At 47.1% G+C, this 19,154-nt stretch overlaps 1 protein-coding gene and 1 non-coding gene across 3 annotated transcripts in view; both read right to left on the bottom strand.

Annotated features, from left to right (window-relative positions):
• Nucleotides 1-216: 216 nt before the first annotated feature.
• The window catches only part of GALNT12 (polypeptide N-acetylgalactosaminyltransferase 12), a 32,976-nt gene continuing 14,038 nt past the window's right edge, over nt 217-19,154 (bottom strand). Inside the window, exons 4-10 of one of the 2 annotated variants that reach the window (XM_043891103.1) lie at nt 16,373-16,558; nt 15,057-15,174; nt 13,184-13,360; nt 11,004-11,135; nt 7,467-7,580; nt 5,310-5,456; nt 217-3,233 (exon numbers count right to left, since the gene is read on the bottom strand). In XM_043891103.1, coding sequence (XP_043747038.1) covers nt 3,093-3,233; nt 5,310-5,456; nt 7,467-7,580; nt 11,004-11,135; nt 13,184-13,360; nt 15,057-15,174; nt 16,373-16,558 — 1,015 coding nt within the window. In that variant the 3' untranslated portion in view covers nt 217-3,092. The remainder of the gene's footprint in view (nt 3,234-5,309; nt 5,457-7,466; nt 7,581-11,003; nt 11,136-13,183; nt 13,361-15,056; nt 15,175-16,372; nt 16,559-19,154) is intronic. The other variant, XM_043891104.1, reaches the window with a different exon arrangement.
• LOC122686375 lies at nt 7,132-7,322 on the bottom strand. Its single transcript, XR_006338743.1, has one exon. It is a non-coding gene; the product is annotated as a U2 spliceosomal RNA (small nuclear RNA).

Raw genomic sequence — 19,154 nt, 5'->3', positions numbered from 1 at the left:
AACATGCTAACAATAAGTCAATATTTAGGAAATCTCAACGCAGTAACAGACACTACCAAAAAGAACCACATGGATATTCAGATTTGAAAAATAATTGAAATAAAATAACTACATAAGCTCAAGAGCAGTTTCGAGTTGGGAGAAGAAATCAATGAATTTAAAGACAGAAATTACCCAATGTGAAGAATAGACAGGCAGAAAAAATGTTTGAAGAAATAATGGCTAAAAACTTCCCAAATTTATTTTTTAAAATGTTAAATTACATTCCAAGCTCAATGAACTCTAAGTACAATAAATACAAACCACATTTAGACATATCTTAAACTGTTGAAAGACAAACAGAAAATCTTAAAAGCAGCAAGAGAAAAACGACTCATCACATACAGATAGCAAAATGATTAATGGATGCGCTCTCATCCAAAACAATGGTGACATTAGAGTGGTGTAACCCCAAATTCATAGCGCTGAAAGAAAAAAACCTGTCGGCTAGCATTCTGTGTCCAGGTAAACTATCTTTCAAAATTGGAAATCAGAATAAAATCATTCCCAAATAAACAACAGAGAATTTATTGCTAACATACCTATCCTAGATGAAATTCCAAAGAGAGGCCTTATACTGAAAGAAAATCATCCCAGAAGGTTACTCAGATTTATAGGAAGAAATGAAGAGCATGGAGTACGGCACATCACGTGGGTAAACATAAAAGACTGTATTTTGTACATACATAGTTTTTCTTTTTTTGTCTTACTAAAACAATAGGCAAACCACTCTGTTACTGAGTTTATCACATATATGTCCATAATAGCACAAGGGAGGAGATAGGGGCTATACTGCTACAAATTTGCTAAATTTTATGGGAATTAACACAATATTAAGAGTGAAGAAGACTGCAATAAATCCAGGAAGCATAATGTAATCCCTTAGGGCAACCACTAAAAATGTAACTTAAAAATATAACTAAGAACATAACAGAGGACATGGTTATCCCTATTGTGCAAATGAGGAAACCAGTGCTGGCAGGTGAAACAACCGACCCCCCCTGGGGCTGGACCCAGGACCCGACTCCACACACCAGGACTGGAGGCCGGCCCACACTTGCAGCGGGGCGGGTGCAGACCCACCCAGGCCGAGACTCCTCATCCGCCAGACAAGGCAACCGCCCTAAAAATATTGAAAACTGTCTTCCGGTCTGTGAAAATAGTTTCCTTGACACCCTGAATATTTTTATTAGTTCTTCCACCCTAAAAATTACCAAGTAGAAGCCACTGGCAAGAGTAAGAGGGATGACTTTTCAAGCAAAGCTAATTACCATCAGTGCCCAGTGAACACACACAAAAATACTTGTGTAGCCTCCCAGCACTCACGATGCGTTTGACTGGCATTCATTTTCTGGCTGCCTGAACTGTCTTCCTATACCTTGGGAGGGGCCGGCTCCCCTTCAGTGGAGCTGGGACGGACACTGCAGGAAGCGGGGGAGAAGGTGCAAGCCAAGACATCTCACCTCCACTGCAGGCTGGGAGGGCATCTCCCATTTCATAAGTTACCCCAATGGAGGAGGGATGCTTTGGCCCCACAGCATATTACATTCACAGGAGAAGTAAGCTGTGTTGGAAGGAGTTCATACTGCATTCCTGCCTGCGGAGGAGCTACTTAATCCTGTAAAGATAAGACAACTAAATTATTTAATATTTTTGAATAAACTCCTATTGATATTTATTGTGCTTCACATTTTATAAAGTGCATTTATGAAAATGGAAATTTAATAAGCTCGTACTGCATGCCAGGGACTAAGCTAAGTCCCAGCCTGCTCTATGTTACTTAGTCCTTGCAACTACCCCACAAGCTTGCTTTCATTATTCTCATTTCACAGATGAAGTGAAGTTCAGAGTGGTTAAGATGCACCAGGTTGATCCAAGCCAGGTCAGCTGGATTTGTTCCTGGGTAACTGTTAAACTGGATCTCTCAGAGGGAAACATGTAAAAAAGAGCCTGAGACAAAAGTTGAAAGTTGATGCTTTTTCATCAGTTGAAGACATGTGTCTTCATCTCTCACATCTGACTGATTGCAAAAACAAAGTTTAGCAATGCTCTTGCTTTTTTTTTTTAATCACTCCTCTTGACTTCATCAAGATGACAAGATCTCAGAATATCAATAGATCTGGAATTGTTCACAAATCGTAATTATGAAGAGAAACTGTGGCAGTTGCTGCAGCACAAAGTCCAATATGGATTTCAGTGACCAATTATTATTAATGAACAAATTTGAAAACTGAATTTCACAAAGAGCATTAAATTTCTCCCTGACACTAACGTGTAATGAAAATTGAAAATGATATGAACATGTTTTAAAGTCATCCTGGTGGCTGCTAAAGTCGCCATCCATACCACGGTTAGGCACTGTCAGAAGCCCACTCTGTGTGGTGGAAGTTTATATTACCCCACTATGTCAAACTGTTCCCTTGAAATTTCAGCTTTGGTTAGTCCTCTTTGGCTAACATAAACTTTGACAGCAGTTTTGACCACGGCAGCAACACATAACCAAGGAGCATTCTTAATTAAGTAAATCTAGATTATCTCAAGGACCTGAAGGAATCAGTATCTTCCCAGTGTCCACACACCTATACTGAGAAAAATCTAACCCAATGTTTAAGGTATTGTCAGTTTATGCAAAGTACATTACATGAGTCGATTCTCCAAGCAGACGTCTTCATATCTGGGGATCCTTTCAAATACCAAAATAAAACATTTACCTTTTTGCTAAGGGGAATAAAAAGACATGACAGTAGAAAATACATCTTGATAGAAAAATAGGTAAAGTTTTTAATTCTCTAAGTACCAAGAGTTAACATTTTATGACTACCCTTTGAAAACAGGGTATTTGGGAACAATTTTAGTTTTCAAAATCAATACGAGTTGTTATTCACATTTTTACTAAAGCCAACATTCGTTTCATGAATCACAAAACGATTTCCTTATAAAACGAAGAGCAGCCAAGCGTGTGGTGGGTCTGTCTCTGTGCTTCTAAGTGTCTGTTAAACACAGTCCAGCGGCTTCCCCGTCTACCCTGATGGGCTCGGTCGTACGGTGACACTTCACACCATGTGTTCCTGGAAGAACCATCTCTGATGATCCGAGTTGGTGCAGTCTCGTAAGAGTGGTACAAAACTGTCACTCACGTCCTTCCTCTCGGCCTGAACACACTTCTTGGACTGTACATGAAATAAAGAACCATCCTACAAAAGATGATAGACATTGTGTGTTCAAGAGCATTACAAGCAATTCCTGAGAAAGTACCTTTTCCTTAAAATGTGTTAAGTGCTCAGGGTGATTTTTATCACTTCAGAAATACTTATTGAGCAGTAAGTGTCTGCCGGTACGAAGGCAGCCCACGACCGTCTGCGCACACAGAGGCGGCGCGCGGAGAGTGAGTCACGCCTGCCTGTCCCGGGCGCGCCTCGGGGGTCCTGGGCTCCGCCGTCAGGGCCGATGGTGCCACCTGCTGGCTCTCTGGGGTCGCTCAGACCCTGCACCTCCTCCCTCGTGTGTGTGCAGGCAGGGCAGATTCTTGGCAACCCTGTGGGCTGTAGCCCACCAGGCTTCTCTGCCTACGGGATTTCCCAGGCCAGAATACTGGAGCGGGTTGCCATCTCCCACTCCAGGGGATCTTCTCAGCCCAGAGACTGAGTCTGTGTCCCCTGCATCTCCTGCATTGACAGGTGATTCTTCATCGCGGCGCCACCTGATCAGGACCCTATCTCACCCCTACTGATGTTCTTTCCCTTCAGAGTAATCAGGTCCAAAGGTCCTTTATTAATCTCTTCCACGTCTCTTAGGTCTCTGGAGCCCTCTTTCTCCCGTATTTAAGTGGAGAACGAGGGGACTTGGCTTTAGTCCCAGCTCAGCCACAGACCAGCTGGGTGAGGAGACGGCACCAGAGAGGAAGCAGGGCCTGCAAACGATGCCAACCTCCAAACCCCAAAGGACAGGGGCCCGCTCTAGTCCTCTCCATCTCCTCTATCCCCAACTGTTGCTGAGCTAACTTACCAAGTCTCTCCCCAGTTTCTGGAGTTTATTTTTCCCTCCATCTCTCTCTGTTGTAAGCTCAATAATATTAATCTGGAAGCCCTTAAAAGTGTTCACAAGTTGCCTTCAGAATAATGTGAAAGTAAACAAATAAAGCATCCTTCCTCACACCCCTCTAAAGAAACTTGCTTAAACGTTCACTGAAATTTAAGATTTTTAAGATAAAATTTTAATGGCATTTCAAACCCATTTCGTGATTTCTACCTTGCATTACTCTTCTTTGAGGTCTTACAATGGCTTCCTGTTGGAAGAAAGAAGGGAAGGGCAAAACTTCTGGGGTTAACAGAAATATTTTCCCTATTACTTTTTGTATCACATAGCACTACAGTGCCTGGCTTTTCCAGGAAACCTGAGAATTTCATTGCTGATCATAACATTTTCTACAATAAAACATATTCTAATGTCTAATTAGAATTAATTCATTTATAAGTAGTACAGATGGATCTTTCCATCCCTGGGGCCAGGCTGGGAATGAAAGCTCTTCATGGAGATAAAAGTGAACTAACTCTTTCTTTTGAATTATTTTCTTCGGATTTACGTCCTCAAGTGCGTTTTAGTGAGTCACTAGATATGACTGATGTATGAGTCCCACCGTGAGCCTCTTACAAACGTGGAGGAGGTGGTGCCTCTCAGACCTGAAATAACTCCCAGCTCCAAACCAGCAGTGACTGATTTGGAGCAGTGACTGATGGAGCACCAACTCCATCAGAGAGGCCATCTTCATTACTGCATGGCAAGTTAACAGTGGAGAGCTTTACAGCTTCCAAAGACTCTTTCTGGCCGCACATCTACTCTTCACTAGAGGTAGATAAGGCTTCGATTACTATCCCCACTTTAGAGCTGGGAAAGATGAGCCTTAGACAACGGGAGTGGTAATCTTGGGTCTAATATCATGTCCTTACACTTGGAGGTTTGTTTCATTCATCTGAACCCCTGAACCCCAAGCGATCTCCAAATACACCGGGGACAGCGCCTCTTCCTATTCCAGGCAGCGACAGCTCAAGGCGTAAGGGGGACAGGAGAACTGAGAGGGGCGGACAGGGAGGAAAGAAGGGCAGGGCTTCTGGCGCCGGAGGCCACAGGACCCTCGGGCTCACTGTGAAGCGCCTGGTCTCCTCAGGGGCCGCATCCCTGAGACGCACTAGGGACTCACTCTACCTCTAGCACCCCTCTGCAGTCCTCGGGATGGGGAGCCACAGAAGGAAGGCGTGAGCAGGGCCACCTACCTCCCGAAGGATGAACTTCTGGTCCTCTGGGGTGGTGTTCTCACACAGATGCATGATGAGGACGTCTGTTCCTGCCTCCACCGCCACGCAGCCTTCTGGCTGGTGGGTGTTGTACCGTATTTCATTCTGGGATGTGTATTCGAAAAACTAGAAATGGAGTAGCCAACATGCACCAATTAGCCTCTGATGTGCAAAGAGGGCAATCTTTAGAAAGAGGAAGGAGAACCTGGGGTTACCAGGGCATGGGTGCTGGGGTCCTAACACCAGCCTGTGTCCCCGGAGCTGCCTGTACACCTCTGGAGGAGTGTGGAGCCAACGTGAACAGAGGAGCCCTTCTCGTTTCCAAGGGCATGAGGGTGGGGATGGCCTGGGTCACCCCGCACCTGCTGTGCCTAACCCCGGGCTGGTGCAGAACGGCAGGAAAGAGACTGGTCCCAGACCTTGAGGGGTATCTGGGGCCTTGACCAGCCACTTCCCCTCCTTTTCTGCAGTCCTTTCCTCCTCCTTCCCACGAAATAAAGGGGATGCAACCATGCCTTGGAGACCACAAAGCGCTGGACACAGCAGACAGAGGACGGCTAACGGGAGGACCTGCTCTTCGGAGCAACGGTTTCCTTACCCTCAGTGCCTCGGGAAAATGCTGACTCAGGGCCCTGGTCCCAGAGAGGAAATGAGGATTCCCTCCGTCTGAGATGGGGCCGAAGAAGCTGCACTTTCATACTTCTAACAAGACACGCAGCTGCCCATCTACCCCGCTCCACCCCTGCTTCCAGGAGGGTCTGACACAGGTGACAGGTTCCTGAGGCACGTGGAGCACTGCTTCTCAGACGAGTCTCCCCCGAAAACCAGTCAAGACTAGATGGGGTGGGTCTGGGAATTCAGGTGATGCTGATGGTACCAGCTTTGAGGAGAGCTATTCTAAAAGGGGTAGAAGAACCTGAAAAATTTAAGGCTGTAGAGGTCTGAATGATGAAAGTTTACTGTTGACCATAATGGGGCCTAATATTTAAACGAATTGGAGTGACTCCAGGGGAGAGGAGAATCTGAAGGCCCACCCTTCATCTCCAGTATCTGACACTTTACTCAGGACAGCAGGCTTTGAATGCCTAAAACCAACGCTTTGCTCTCTCCTGCATCCTCCCCGGCCCCCCCCGGCAGTGTGCCTGCTCCTCCGGCCAGGGTCCTGCTCCGGTTCTCAGACCTTCCAGGTCTTGCTCCCCTGCCCAGCTTGCAGTTGAGCACTTAACCCAGACATATCCACCTGGGCCCTGACTGAGGAAACCGCCCTAAAAACTGCTTTGCAGTGTGGCGCTACATATCAAATCCTATAATTCCATGTAAGATTTAATTCTGAATAAGTCATCTGAAATGCAAATCTGTTTGCTTTCCTTCATTTTTTCTTTCTGTTCAAAGATGTTAGCAGCAGGGTTATTTATAATCACAAAAACAGGGAGGAAGGAATTGGTTTCCTCAACAGTAATTAATACAGTCAAACAAAGGAATACCAAGAGGCTGTTATGGATGATGTTCTCAAAGGATGTCTAACAAGGCACGAAAAGTATGATTAAGTAATGGACATGATAGACTATAAACATGTAGATATTACAACAACTATTTAAAATACATAATCCCAAGGTCATGCATTAAAAAAGATGGGAAGTAAATATATCTTAATTATAATGGTGGTCATTCTGGGTCTTGTCACTTACTACTTGCTTCTACTTTTTATATTTCCTAAATGTTCTATGATGAGCATATATTACCTTTATAACAAGAAATCACATATTAACTGTTTCATTTTTTTAAAATTTTTCCCCCCAGAGCGGGGTACACCGTTCCTGGAAGTACTGCAATACCAGGTCGATGCGTGGAGTGGACAGAGCAAGCTCCTATTCCAACTCCTAATCCCAAAAATCCATTTAATATATTGTCCTCAGATAGAGGACGTATCAGATATTAAACTGATAAGAACAGATACTACACTTGATCTTAGCCAAAAGGCCGAGAAGCGATATAGTAACTGTTTTAAAAGCACACAGATTTCCCCTCATCTGCCTCTTTAAAGGCCCACACCGATGATCCCTTGAGCACAGGGCCTCCCGCCGTCCACTGCCCTTCAGCCTGAGAAGGTCAAGCTGTTAACGCAGCAGCCCCTACCTGGTTCTGACCCATCCCATGACAGCCGTACAGAATGACCTGGTGTCCTGTGATCTCGTGCTCGTTGGGAGGGTTATAGTCAAAGCAGTAACCTTTCAGTCCTTTGTTCCGGAGCTAAGCAAAACATAAAGGCGGCATTTGGTCCAGTTTACACACAGCAGATTCCACCCAGGGCCGTGACGACAGGTAAACAGAGGGACAGGAGCGGCGGCCTGAAGAACCAGGCTGAGCTGAGAGCCCCTCCCATTTCTAGTTTTAAACGTGCTTCCCGTTCTATACCGTAGGCAGGAATCACAACCCCCATTTCTTAAAGTTAATTTTTACTGGAGTGAAGTTAACGCACACCATTGTGTGAGTTTCTGCCGCACGGCCAAGTGAATCAGTTACACACACACGTCTATTCAGTCTTTCTCAGTTTCTGTTCCCGTCTAGGTCACTACAGAGCGCTGAGCAGAGTTCCCTGTGCTCTATGGCGGGTTCCTACTAGTTATCTGTTCTATACATACAATAGTAACTGCGCGACGATCCCAATCTCCCGGTTCATCCTTTCCCCTGCTCTCCCTACCTGTAACCCTAAGTTTGTTTTCTACATCTGTGACTCTATTTCTGTTTGGTAAATAGGTTCATTTATATCATTTTTTAAAGATTCCATATCTAAGTGATATCATATGATTCATAAACATTTCAGGAAGATAAATTTGAGGAGCAGAGAGATGAAATCTTTATGGTCTGAGAGCTCACACTGCTTCATGTCTCATTGCTGCTGCTGCTGCTAAGTCGCATCAGTCGTGTCCGACTCTGTGTGACCCCATAGACGGCAGCCCACCAGGCTCCCCCGTCCCTGGGATTCTCCAGGCAGAGCACTGGAGTGGGTTGCCATTTCCTTCTCCAATGCATGAAAGTGAGAAGTGAAAGTGAAGTCGCTCAGTCCTGTCCGACTCTTAGCAACCCCACAGACGGCAGCCCAACAGGCTCCCCCGTCCCTGGGATTCTCCAGGCAAGAACACTGGAGTGGGTTGCCATTTCCTTCTCCAATGCATGAAAGTGAAAAGAGAGTGAAGTCGCTCAGTCATGTCTGACTCTTAGTGAACCCATGGACCGCAGCCCACCAGGCTCCTCTGTCCATGGGATTCTCCAGGCAGAGCACTGGAGTGGGCTGCCACTGCCTTCTCCCATGTCTCGTCAGTGCAGCCTTATTTCTTTACTAGTCCAGCATAGCTGAGTTGTCCCCTCACATCTGTACCAAGTGTGTGCTCGGTCCTGTCCGACTCTTGTGACCCTAAGGACTGGGCCCACCAGTCTCCTCTGCCCATGGAATTTCACAGGCAAGAATACTCGCGTGGGTTGCCATTTCCCACTTCCTGACCCAGGGATCAGACTGCATTTCTTGCATCTCTTGCACTGGCAGGTGGGTTCCTCACCACTAAAACCACCTCGGAAAAAAATAAATAAAAAAAATAAATAAATAAAACCACCTCGGAAGCCCTGGGTACCAAAGAGCTCCTGATATTACGTTATCTTCAGAGGATACCCCAGTTAGGAGACCTGGCACTTCTCAGATCAGAAGTCCACCAGTGTGGAGCACAAGGACAGTATAATACAGAGCCAGTGGTTGCACACAGGTCAGACAACATGTAAGTGGAGACACCTGAGTCCTGAATCCAGGACCTCAGACTCCAAGTCCAGCGCTCTCTCCATCACGCAATATTCTCTCATCTAAGGTCATCTCTAAGGTACTTTTGGATCTAAATCCCTTTAATCATTCTAAGAGCAAAAAGACCCGAAAGGTTCCATGCTCCAACCTCCCTTCCAGGAGCCTCCAGAGAGAAACTCAGTTCAGCTCAGTTGCTCAGTCGTATCCGACTCTGCGACCCCATGGACTGCAGCATGTCAGGCCTCCCTGTCCATCACCAACTCCTGGAGTTTACTCAGACTCATGTCCATTGAGTCAGTGATACCATCCAACCATCTCATCCTCTGTCGTCCCCTTCTCCTCCCACCTTCGAGTTTTCCTAGCATCAAGTACCTTCCAAATCCCTTTCTGGAGAGTTTAAGGAACCTTCCCTGGTGGCTCAGTTGGTAAAGAATCTGCCTGCAATGCAGGAGACCCAGGTTCCATCCCGGGTCAGGAAGATCCTAAGGAGAAGGGAATGGCTACCCACTCCAGTATTCTTGCCTGGAGAATCCCATGGACAGAGGAGCCTAGCAGGCTACAGTCCATGGGGTCGCAAAGAATGGACATGATTGACTGACTAACACTTTCACTTTCAAAGAACCTTCACTGGCTTCTTCTGAACCCCACTCTGGCCCTGGCCCTTGTCCACCTTTGTCTAGCCTGGTTCTGGGAATAAGACTCAGCCACATAGAAAGAAGGAATCCATAATCCACTGGCTCATAAAACACAGACCTCCATGATCCTGAGGTCCCTCAACTTTGTGAAGGAGCCTGGGAACAGGAGAGGTGAATAATCAGGGCATCTTAGGTTTAAAAGAGCTCAAATGTTATGAAGCCAAGTTGGCACTCTTGACCACCAAAGGATCTCAACCTCAGATGAGGTCCCTGTGTTCAAAAGATTTGGTCTACTACAGAATCTGGAAAGAAAGAAAAAACAAAAAAACTAAAGAAGAAGAAAAGGGAGAAACCCCTAAAGATTAAAACTTTATTAGACTAATTAATTAATTAGTAGATTAATTAAGCTAAATCTATCAAGTTGGTGATAGACTTAAAGAATGATTTTAGAGCATAGTGTGTTTGACTATACCTCCTTAGTGAAATATATTCTATAAATAAATAGAGCTTCAAAGGAATCTTTAACTTTATTTAGGGTCACAATGTCAATGGGAGGGTGGAGCAGAGGAAAGGGAATGCAAAAGAGGCAACATCTTCTTGGTAATTGCAGAATCTCAGGGACAGAGTTCATTATACCACTCTCTGCATTTCTGCATGTTTGAACATTTTTATAATGAAAACTAAAAATACCCTGCTTTGCATTTATCAAAACTTGCAGAATGGAACACCAGCTCTTCTGATGAATACCACAGAGCCGAGGAGGCCTCCCTGAGTTGGTGGAGTTCCAAGCAAGAGCCAAAGGTGCTGGACACGTTAGTTGACCTCATCCCACCAATATTTCTTCTAGGTTTTTTGAAGTAACAGAAGTGACTCCTCTTCCTTACTATGGCTTTTGTGGATCCCTGAGTTGGGAATTAGTAACTGGTCCAGTTATTGAAGTTTGAAGTCATGTGATAAGGAGTTAGTTTAAAAAAAGACTTGGAAACACTAATTGATCCTCAGTTTCCATGTGTAAAACAGGAGGCTGTACTCACCAACACTTAGATGCTTCCAGTGCTGACATTCTGGACCTGAGGCCCAGACACTCAAGGGGAGAAAGAAGGACACCGGATGAGAAGGGGGAGGCATATGAGAGAGGTCAGCTGTCCCCACAAAGGGGCCTTTCTTTTGCAGGATTGGTCACTCAGGAGGCCCGGTCACTCCTGGAGGCCGGGAGCACACAGCCCAGCATAGGCCCAGCTCGCTCACCATCCCAAAGAAGCCAGGCCTGTCCTCGGGCACGTGCAGCTCTGGATACACGGTATTCAGGAACCACTTGAAGTCCTTACACCCAAGCTTCGCACGGAGCTGTCTCCTCTCTGTCACGTCTCCAAAGGGCTCCTGAGAAAAGGACAAAACGGTGAGCCCCTGCAAGGCACAGCACTTCCTATTAAAGACTTTCATTCACCCAGGAAGCCTTCATTGAGCACCGACTGTGTGCGGAGCCTGCATAGCACAGAGAGGACAAGAAACGGTCTCAGACAGCGTGGCAGCACCCCAGTGGGAGATCCTGCTGCCCGAACAATGACGTCCCCAGCTGCTCTCGCTGCAGGGCTGTGGCGAGGTGCCGGAGGAAGGACGCAAAGCCCCTGCTGATGGGTCAGGAGCTGAATCCAGGGGCTGCACGGGCATCCCCGGTCCTTGTGGTCACAGGTCAGCGGCAGGTCAGGCGCACACGTAGGTCACAGTGTTCTCATAGTTTAACCACTGATACCTGGGCACTCACTTCTAAACACAGGTAAGTATTTTAGAGGTAATTATGAATGAAAACTTTCTCATGTGCTCAATCTATTCAAGTCTAAATATATTCTTCCGATAGTAAGAGCAAAATGCTACAATGATAAATACTTGTTTTATGGACAAAACCAAGGATTACGAATTTTTGAATAATCAAATAAAGCAAGCATCTATTTAGCACAGCAAATGGACAACCATGAGAGCAATGCTGAGGCAGCGATAGGACGGTCCCTGTGTTATGATGTTAAATGATTAAAATTTGACAAGTTAAAATATTCAACAAAATGATAACAATAAGGAAAAAGTCTGAGTAAAATTTCGTTTCTGCTTGCTTTCCAGAAGTTCATTTTTCAATGAGAGTCACTGTGTCCTCATCTTCAACCAAATATCCATTTCAACACTCTGCCACGGGGCATTCAGACAAAAGGTGCATGAGTGCCCCTCTTCCTAACATATTACTCTTTGGGAACCCTCGGGAAGAGGGATCGATCTGCGGGTTTTAGACTGGGTGACAGGGAAGAGCAGATATTTCTACCCTGCAGCCTTGGGCGAGACAGAGGAAGTAGTGACCCTGTAGCCCAGAGGCAGAGAAAGGCCACAGTGGAGGTCAAGGTGGGTGTCCACGGGCTCCGCAGAGCAGAGAGCGTGCCGCTGGAGTGGACCCAGTTCTCCCACATCTGCAACGAGCCCTTGGGCAAGTTCCTCAAATCACTCTCTCTCTGAACTTCAGTTTTCTCATCCACAAAGTGAAAATCTCCAAGTTACTCTGAAGGACCGCTGTAAAGATTCACAAGAAGAGACTTACATCAAGTGGCCAGGAAAGAGGCCTTGGAGCCAACTTTCCTGTCTTGCCACATGGCCCCTTAGTTACATGGACACAGGTCAGTGGGAGCCCCGTCCTGGCGTGTGCGGAGGGTGGCCTGTGAGTGGCAGTGGGGCTCTCTGTTAAAATGTTATTTTTAACACTCAAATCAATACTTGCGGCGTCTTCACACTTTCACGGTCATTCTCAGACATGAGAGTCCCCCAGGGTGCACATTCCCAGCTGAGGTTATATCTCAGCTCTCGTCCTGAAAGCAAGTGTCCTGTTTACTATTCAGCACCATGGTTTTCAGACTGTTCTGTACTGTGTTGGTGACGCCACTGTTTAAAATGGCCCCCAAGAGTAGTTAGGGCTGTCTAGTGTTCCGAGGGCAAGGCCGTGATGTGTTGGAGGGAGAAAAGAGGTGTGTCAGATGAGATTCACCTGGGTGTGAGCTCAATGCAACCAATCAACAGTATACGTTAAATAGATTATTTAAGCAGAAGCACACAAAAAACCAAGTTATGTATAGATCCATTGATAAAAATGTCTATCTGCAAGAGGCCTGCAGGAACCTAATCCTGTATTTCCCCCATGATCAATGGCTAAGTAGTCAGTCCCAAATTCAGTGACTGTGGTTCGGTGACCGTATGGAGCATAATTATGGTGAGGAGTGAGAATCAACTGTCTGTTGTTTATTATAAGTGAAGGAATACAGTTTTCCTCTTGGGTTGTGAGCACCTGATTTCCTCTCTATTTCTCGAACCAGATCTACTGCAGGAGGAGGCCAGAATCAGCTGCTTTTGTTTGGATGCAGCCAGAAGGAGTGTGGGTGTGCAGGGGGACTCACCAGGCGGGCCTGGGGATTGCGATGGTAGTAGAGCTCTTTAAATTCATCCATCCACACTTCAGCTGCGCGGACACTGTTGGCCAGGGCCTTGTTGCGGGAGTAGGGAGCTTGCCTGGGGAAAACGTGGCCAACGTGCGAACACGGGTGTATCTCCAGGGTCCCCCCGCACTGCCAGATCTGCGCACAGAGCGGGGAGGAGGCGGGGTGACGGGGCTGAGCGGGGCGCGAGCTGCTGGCCCGCAATGCCTACAGCAAGGAGGCTCGGCACACAGAGGTCATGGCGAACACTGCCAAGACCTCACCCTCCATGAGGCAGGGGGCCACGTCCCCGGGATATTCAGGACACAGGATGCAGTCAAAGAGCAAGAAAACAGCCCCAAAGACAAATAAGCCATCGGAACCCAGACCCCAAAGTCCATGCACGAAAGCTAGGAGCACCCACAGTGGACTTCACTGGGAGCTCACTTACTTACTAGGTAAAGCACAGGCCGATTACCTGGTCTCCTAGCCACAGAAGATAGGAAAGCAGCAAGTAAGAAGAGAGGTTTGGAAGGGGGAAAGGAAGAGCTTCTAGAGGCAGGCAGAGCAGCCTGACACCTAGGGAAGAGGCAGAAAGAGTGTTAAAAGCACACCCTAAAACTCAGCACACAGTCATCTGGAGCCTTTTCATGGACATATGACCAAAGGTAGCTACTGCTGCTGCTAAGTCACGTCAGTCGTGTCCGACTCTGTGCAACCCCATAGACGGCAGCCCACCAGGCTCCCCCGTCCCTGGGATTCTCCAGGCAAGAACACTGGAGTGGGTTGCCATTTCCTTCTCCAGTGCATGAAAGTGAAAAGTGAAAGTGAAGTCGCTCAGTCGTGTCCGACTCTTAGCGACCCCATGGACCGCAGCCCACCAGGCTCCTCCGTCCATGGGATTTTCCAGGCAAGAGTTCTGGAGTGGGTTTGCCATCTGGTGCTTATAATGGGGAGGAGGCGTGAGTCCTCAGTGGAGGGCCAAAGTTTTATTTATTAATTCTTTTAAAGCAGCAAACCACATAAGATATTCCTCAATTTGAAAATTTTCCATTTAAAAGCACGAACATCGACTTAAGGCTTTGATACTTAAAAATGCAAGATTCAGTTAACTAGGAAATCCCCCAGAATGCTAACGCGTTCCCAAAGGGGCATCTGTGTGTCACACACAGCAGAAGCAATGTATGGGCTTGTTACAAAATGCAGACACCCACTCCCCACTGTAAGTGTATCAAATCTGACTTTCCAGAGACCATGCATAGGAATCTGCCTTTTTAACAAGTTTCCCTAACAAATCTCATATGTGTCAAAGTTTGAAAGTCACTGTGCCAAATAAATGGACAAGGAAATGGCAACCCACTCCAGTATTCTTGCTGGGAGAATCCCATGGGCAGAGGAGCCTGGTGGGCTATAGTTCATGGGGTCGCAAAGAGTCGGACACAACTGAAGTGACTTAGCACGCAAGTGCCAAATAAATAGGTGACTTTATCAAGCAGTCAAGCCCATCAAGGCTCCAAAGCATGGGATCAGGAGGCAGGCGCCTGTGCTTAAGTGCTGGATCTGTCACGCACTCTTTGAGTGACCTTGAGCCAGTCACTTCCCCCTCCACCCGCCATCCCTCCCTCAGTAGAGTAAGAGAACTAGGTAACTCCCAAGACCTTTAGCAGCCCCAAATCTACGAAATGTGTATTTTAAGAGTATTTACAGGATGCCTGTGCCATTGTATTCTTTCGGGATTGTTGGACAGACTGCCAATATAGAGGGACAGTCCACCAGGCTCTCCTACCAAAGCCACCGTTCCCAGAGAGAGACAAAAACAGGTTAAGAACAAGTGGGAACAGAAGACTATACTTACCCTAAAGGAGAATTCGAGGTTTTCTCCACCCCAAACTTCCATTCCTATATCATAAGACCCCAGGTATTCAAAGTATTTCTTACTCACAGCAAACAGCCCACCAGCCATCGTTGGAGATCTAGAAGCATGTGAATCATAATTCGAGGTAAGCAGCAGGAAATCATCACAGTTGGTTTCTACTAGAAACCTTGAGTCCATTCACTCACATAAGCACACCCCAAGTTCACGCTCTCTTAGCCTGGAGCTAAGCTGGGCCAGCAGCTGGATGTTCCCCACAGCCCCTACCCCATAGCCCCTGCCCTGGGGAAGCTCGTGGACACCTCACAAGGCAACACAGAACTCTGTGGGTGACTAAGGTCAACCTGGGACCCTGAGGAAATACAGAAGAAGCCACGAGATGGGGACGGAGGCAGGCAGGGCTGAGCCTCTCGGAGGAGGCACGGCCTGCAGCACAAAGGGGATTTAGCCCAGAAGAGGAATGAATGGTTCTCCGAGAAGACAGGAGCATGACCAAAGGCCTAAGGGTGAGTGAAACCCCTGAACTTCTAGGAGCACAGACAACAGACAGAGATGAGAGGCGAGAGCCCGAATTCTGAGAGGATGGCAGGAGCCAGGCTGGGCGGCACTGCTCAGAAAGATTCTTCTTAAGGAAAAGAAATAAGACATAAGAGGATAAATATTGTGTGATTCTACTTATATGAGGTACATAAAAGAGGGAAACCCATAGATGGGAAGTTAGGGGTTGGAGGAGGGGAGGAAGGTGAGGTATTGTTTCATGGGTACAGAGTTTCTATACAGGACTTCCCAGGTGATGCAGTGGTAGAGAATCCACCTGCCAAGCAGGAGACCCAGGTTCAATCCCTGGGTTGGGAAGATTCCCCTAGAGAAGGAAATGGTAATCCACTCCAGTATTCGTTCCTGGGAAATCCCATGGACAGAGGAGCCTGGCAGGCTACAGTCTATGGGTCACAAAGCGTCAGACATGACTTAGCGACTAAACAACAACAACCCAGGGTGATGGCAAAGTTATGGAAATATATAGAAGTGATGCTTGTACAATACTGTGAATGTGTATGACGCTAGTGAACTGTGCATTTAAAAACAGTTAAGAGGGTAAATTTTGTTATACATACTTACCAAAATTATTAAAATATATATAACAATATAAAATCCACATGTATAGCAAAGATTTTTATCAAAGATAAACAAATACTCTGGAAAATGAAAGGAGAGGCAACAGCTAACCACCCCTCCCGAGGGCCTTCACTGGCAAGCTGGCCAGACGCAGTGAGGCACCCAAAGAAGCAGCCCCCGACCTGATGACATCGATGGGGGACCGCATGCGGAGCCTCTCCTTTTCAGGGACCGTGTGCCACGTGAACACCAGCCTCCAGTCAAAACCGCCGATCTGGGGCTCCCCAGCATTGCCCAGGTACTCGAAAGTGTTCCAGTCAATCACATCAATCACAGGGCACACCACTGCAGATTCCTTCTCATGGATCCTGAAAAGAACCAGAACACCCTAATGTTCTGCCAGGTCTGGGCAGCAGGAGGACCGCCAGGGGACCTGAGGATTGAAGCTCCTCAGCCTTCCGCTAAGAGGGGGGACGCCTGTGTGAGAAAGGCCTGCTTCTCTTGCTCCAGGCGTCTATAGCCAGGTCAGCCCCGGCAGGTGAACACCATGGGGGTGCTGGGCGGAGGTGGGGCGGGCACAAGGATTCTAGCCCTGATGTGTAAAGTCCCATAGCTTTAATACTCTGATTCCGTCTAGAGATATTCTGGTTAAACTTGAGTCCTTCTGTGAGAGTCACAATGTCAAAATCCAAGCTAACTTTTAAAACAGAAAGCAGACTTTCAGTTTCTCAAGACTGTAAGAGATTTCTTCATGTAATCACAATGAAACATCTTCAAGTCAAGAAATAATTATCTTCTTATGAACAGAGATGCACCCAGACCAAAGGGTCTCCTTTGGAACTAGCAAATAAATTTTAATCCTGCCCCTTCTTTGCTGTGTGACATTAGTGTTGCCATTTAACCATGCAAGAGCCTGTTGCCTCTGAAACAATAATACACACTTGGAGGGCTAATGTCGACTCCCTAACAGAATGTTTGTAAGAGGCTGGCAGAGACCCTGGAACTATAGCTATACTTTTCATTTAATCTTCTTCATGATTAAACGTTACAAACAGTGGAAAATGTGACAGTTTCTCGTTGCAGCCATCAGCCTGTGCACAGGCTTCAGGGATTCTCTCCACAATGATTCTTACAAGCCCAGCCATCTTTCAGCAGGCTTCCAGACTGTGTTTCTTTGCCTCTGACAGCACAGCAGGAAGCGTGAACTGAGACTGGACCATATGTGAACATTAGATTTCTCTGGATTGTATTTTGGGGGCAGTTCTCTAGAATCTGAGACCTCTAAACCATAAACTTGTGACTTGCATCCAGCTGGTTGGAACCAGGGGTCATCTAATTTCTACAAGAAAGGGAAAACGGGTGGTAGCCAGTACTGGAGTAAAGGATTCTAAATCAGGGTTAGAGAATGTGCAGGCCCAGTTGCAGCGGTTACTGGCTAGAGCTTCCTGACATCTTGTGAGCCAGGGACCAGGGATACTAAACATCCCACAGTCCAGTCCTACACAGCAAAGAATGGTTCTGCCCCAGATATCAACAGCAGCTCATAAGATGCCAGGGGCACAACCTCGTTAATATGACAATTAAGAATACTTTCAAAAGCCCCTAAAGGGAAGGGATTACTGTGCCTGGCTGAGACCATACCTGAGCCACAGTCTACAGTCCAGTGTCTCAACTCTGAGGCATACCCAACTCCCTGGGGAGCTTTTGAAACATCCAGAAGGCCAGGAACCACCCCAGAAATTCCAATCCAAATAGTCTGCTAAGGACCAGGACTTTTTAAAATTCCCCAGCTATTTCTAATGGGTAACCAGGGGAGAATCCCTCTGACTCCAGGTATGGAACAAGGATGTGACTATGAGGAATGCCACCTCACTCTCTCCAAAGGGTGGCATGGAGTGAAATGGAATCCCAGATGGCATTCACGCATCGGCTGAAGGGAACAGTGCGCTGCCCTCCCATGATGTTAGACAGGACTGGAGGGGGCCCTCTGTAGGCACAGAGCAGGCAGGAGGCAGGGTGAGCCCACCAGGCCAGATTCCAGAGGGAGCACCCGGCTGTCACTACGTTTTAAGTGATCTCAGACTCTTGCACTAGCCCGAGGAACCGTGAGTCCCTGCCGCTGCTGAAGCCCATTAGAGCTGAGCGGGGAGAACGAGGCATCGAAGGACCAGGACGGGAGACGTGTCAGGGCAGAGTCTGGTCTCATGCAGGAAGGGAGGCGGGGGGGAGGGGGGTCCCCAGCTCTTCCAGACAGACCTTGGCAACCAAGCACTGGGGGCCAGCGGAAAGTAGTTCTCCAAATGCACAAACTCAGATCTTCCAGCCCTCTACCCACTCCATACAGTGGGGACCAAGCAGAGAACCTGCTCCTCCCTAGACTTCCTCTCGCACCTGGAGGAGCTCAGGGCTTGCCAGCCCAGCTCCTGATGCAGAATCAGTAGGACAGGGAGGGAAACAGGGAAAGGAAGAGAACAAAAGTCAGCCGAGGGTGAGCCCTGAGAGGCTGCGGGGCAGCAGGAGAAAAACGGCGTTGAAGACGTGGCTGTATTTATGCTTTCATGACTCCATAAAAATAGATATTAAAAATAATATTTTATGACTATGGTGGTGGTGGTTTAGTCGCTAAGTCGTGTCCGACTCTTGCGACCCCATGGACTGTAGCCTGCCAGGCCCCTCTGTCCGTGGGATTCTCCAGGCAAGAATACTGGAGTGAGTTGCCATTTCCTTCTCCAGGGGATCTTCCTGACCCAGGAATTGAATCCACGTCTCCTGCACTGCAGGTAGATTCTTTACCAACTGAGTTATAAGGGAAGCCCATATTTTATGACTATATTATAGGTATAAAGACAACCCAGGCTATATTCATTATTGTAATATTCATTTTCCATTCTGAGTTTAAAAGAAATTATCATAATTTGGGGGGAGGGTCCCTTAAAGTTTTACAGGTGGGCCCTAGGCATTGTT

The sequence above is a fragment of the Cervus elaphus genome, chromosome 29, assembly GCF_910594005.1.
Source record: "Cervus elaphus chromosome 29, mCerEla1.1, whole genome shotgun sequence".
NCBI lineage: Eukaryota > Metazoa > Chordata > Mammalia > Artiodactyla > Cervidae > Cervus > Cervus elaphus.
This window is presented reverse-complemented; position numbering and strand designations above follow the sequence as displayed.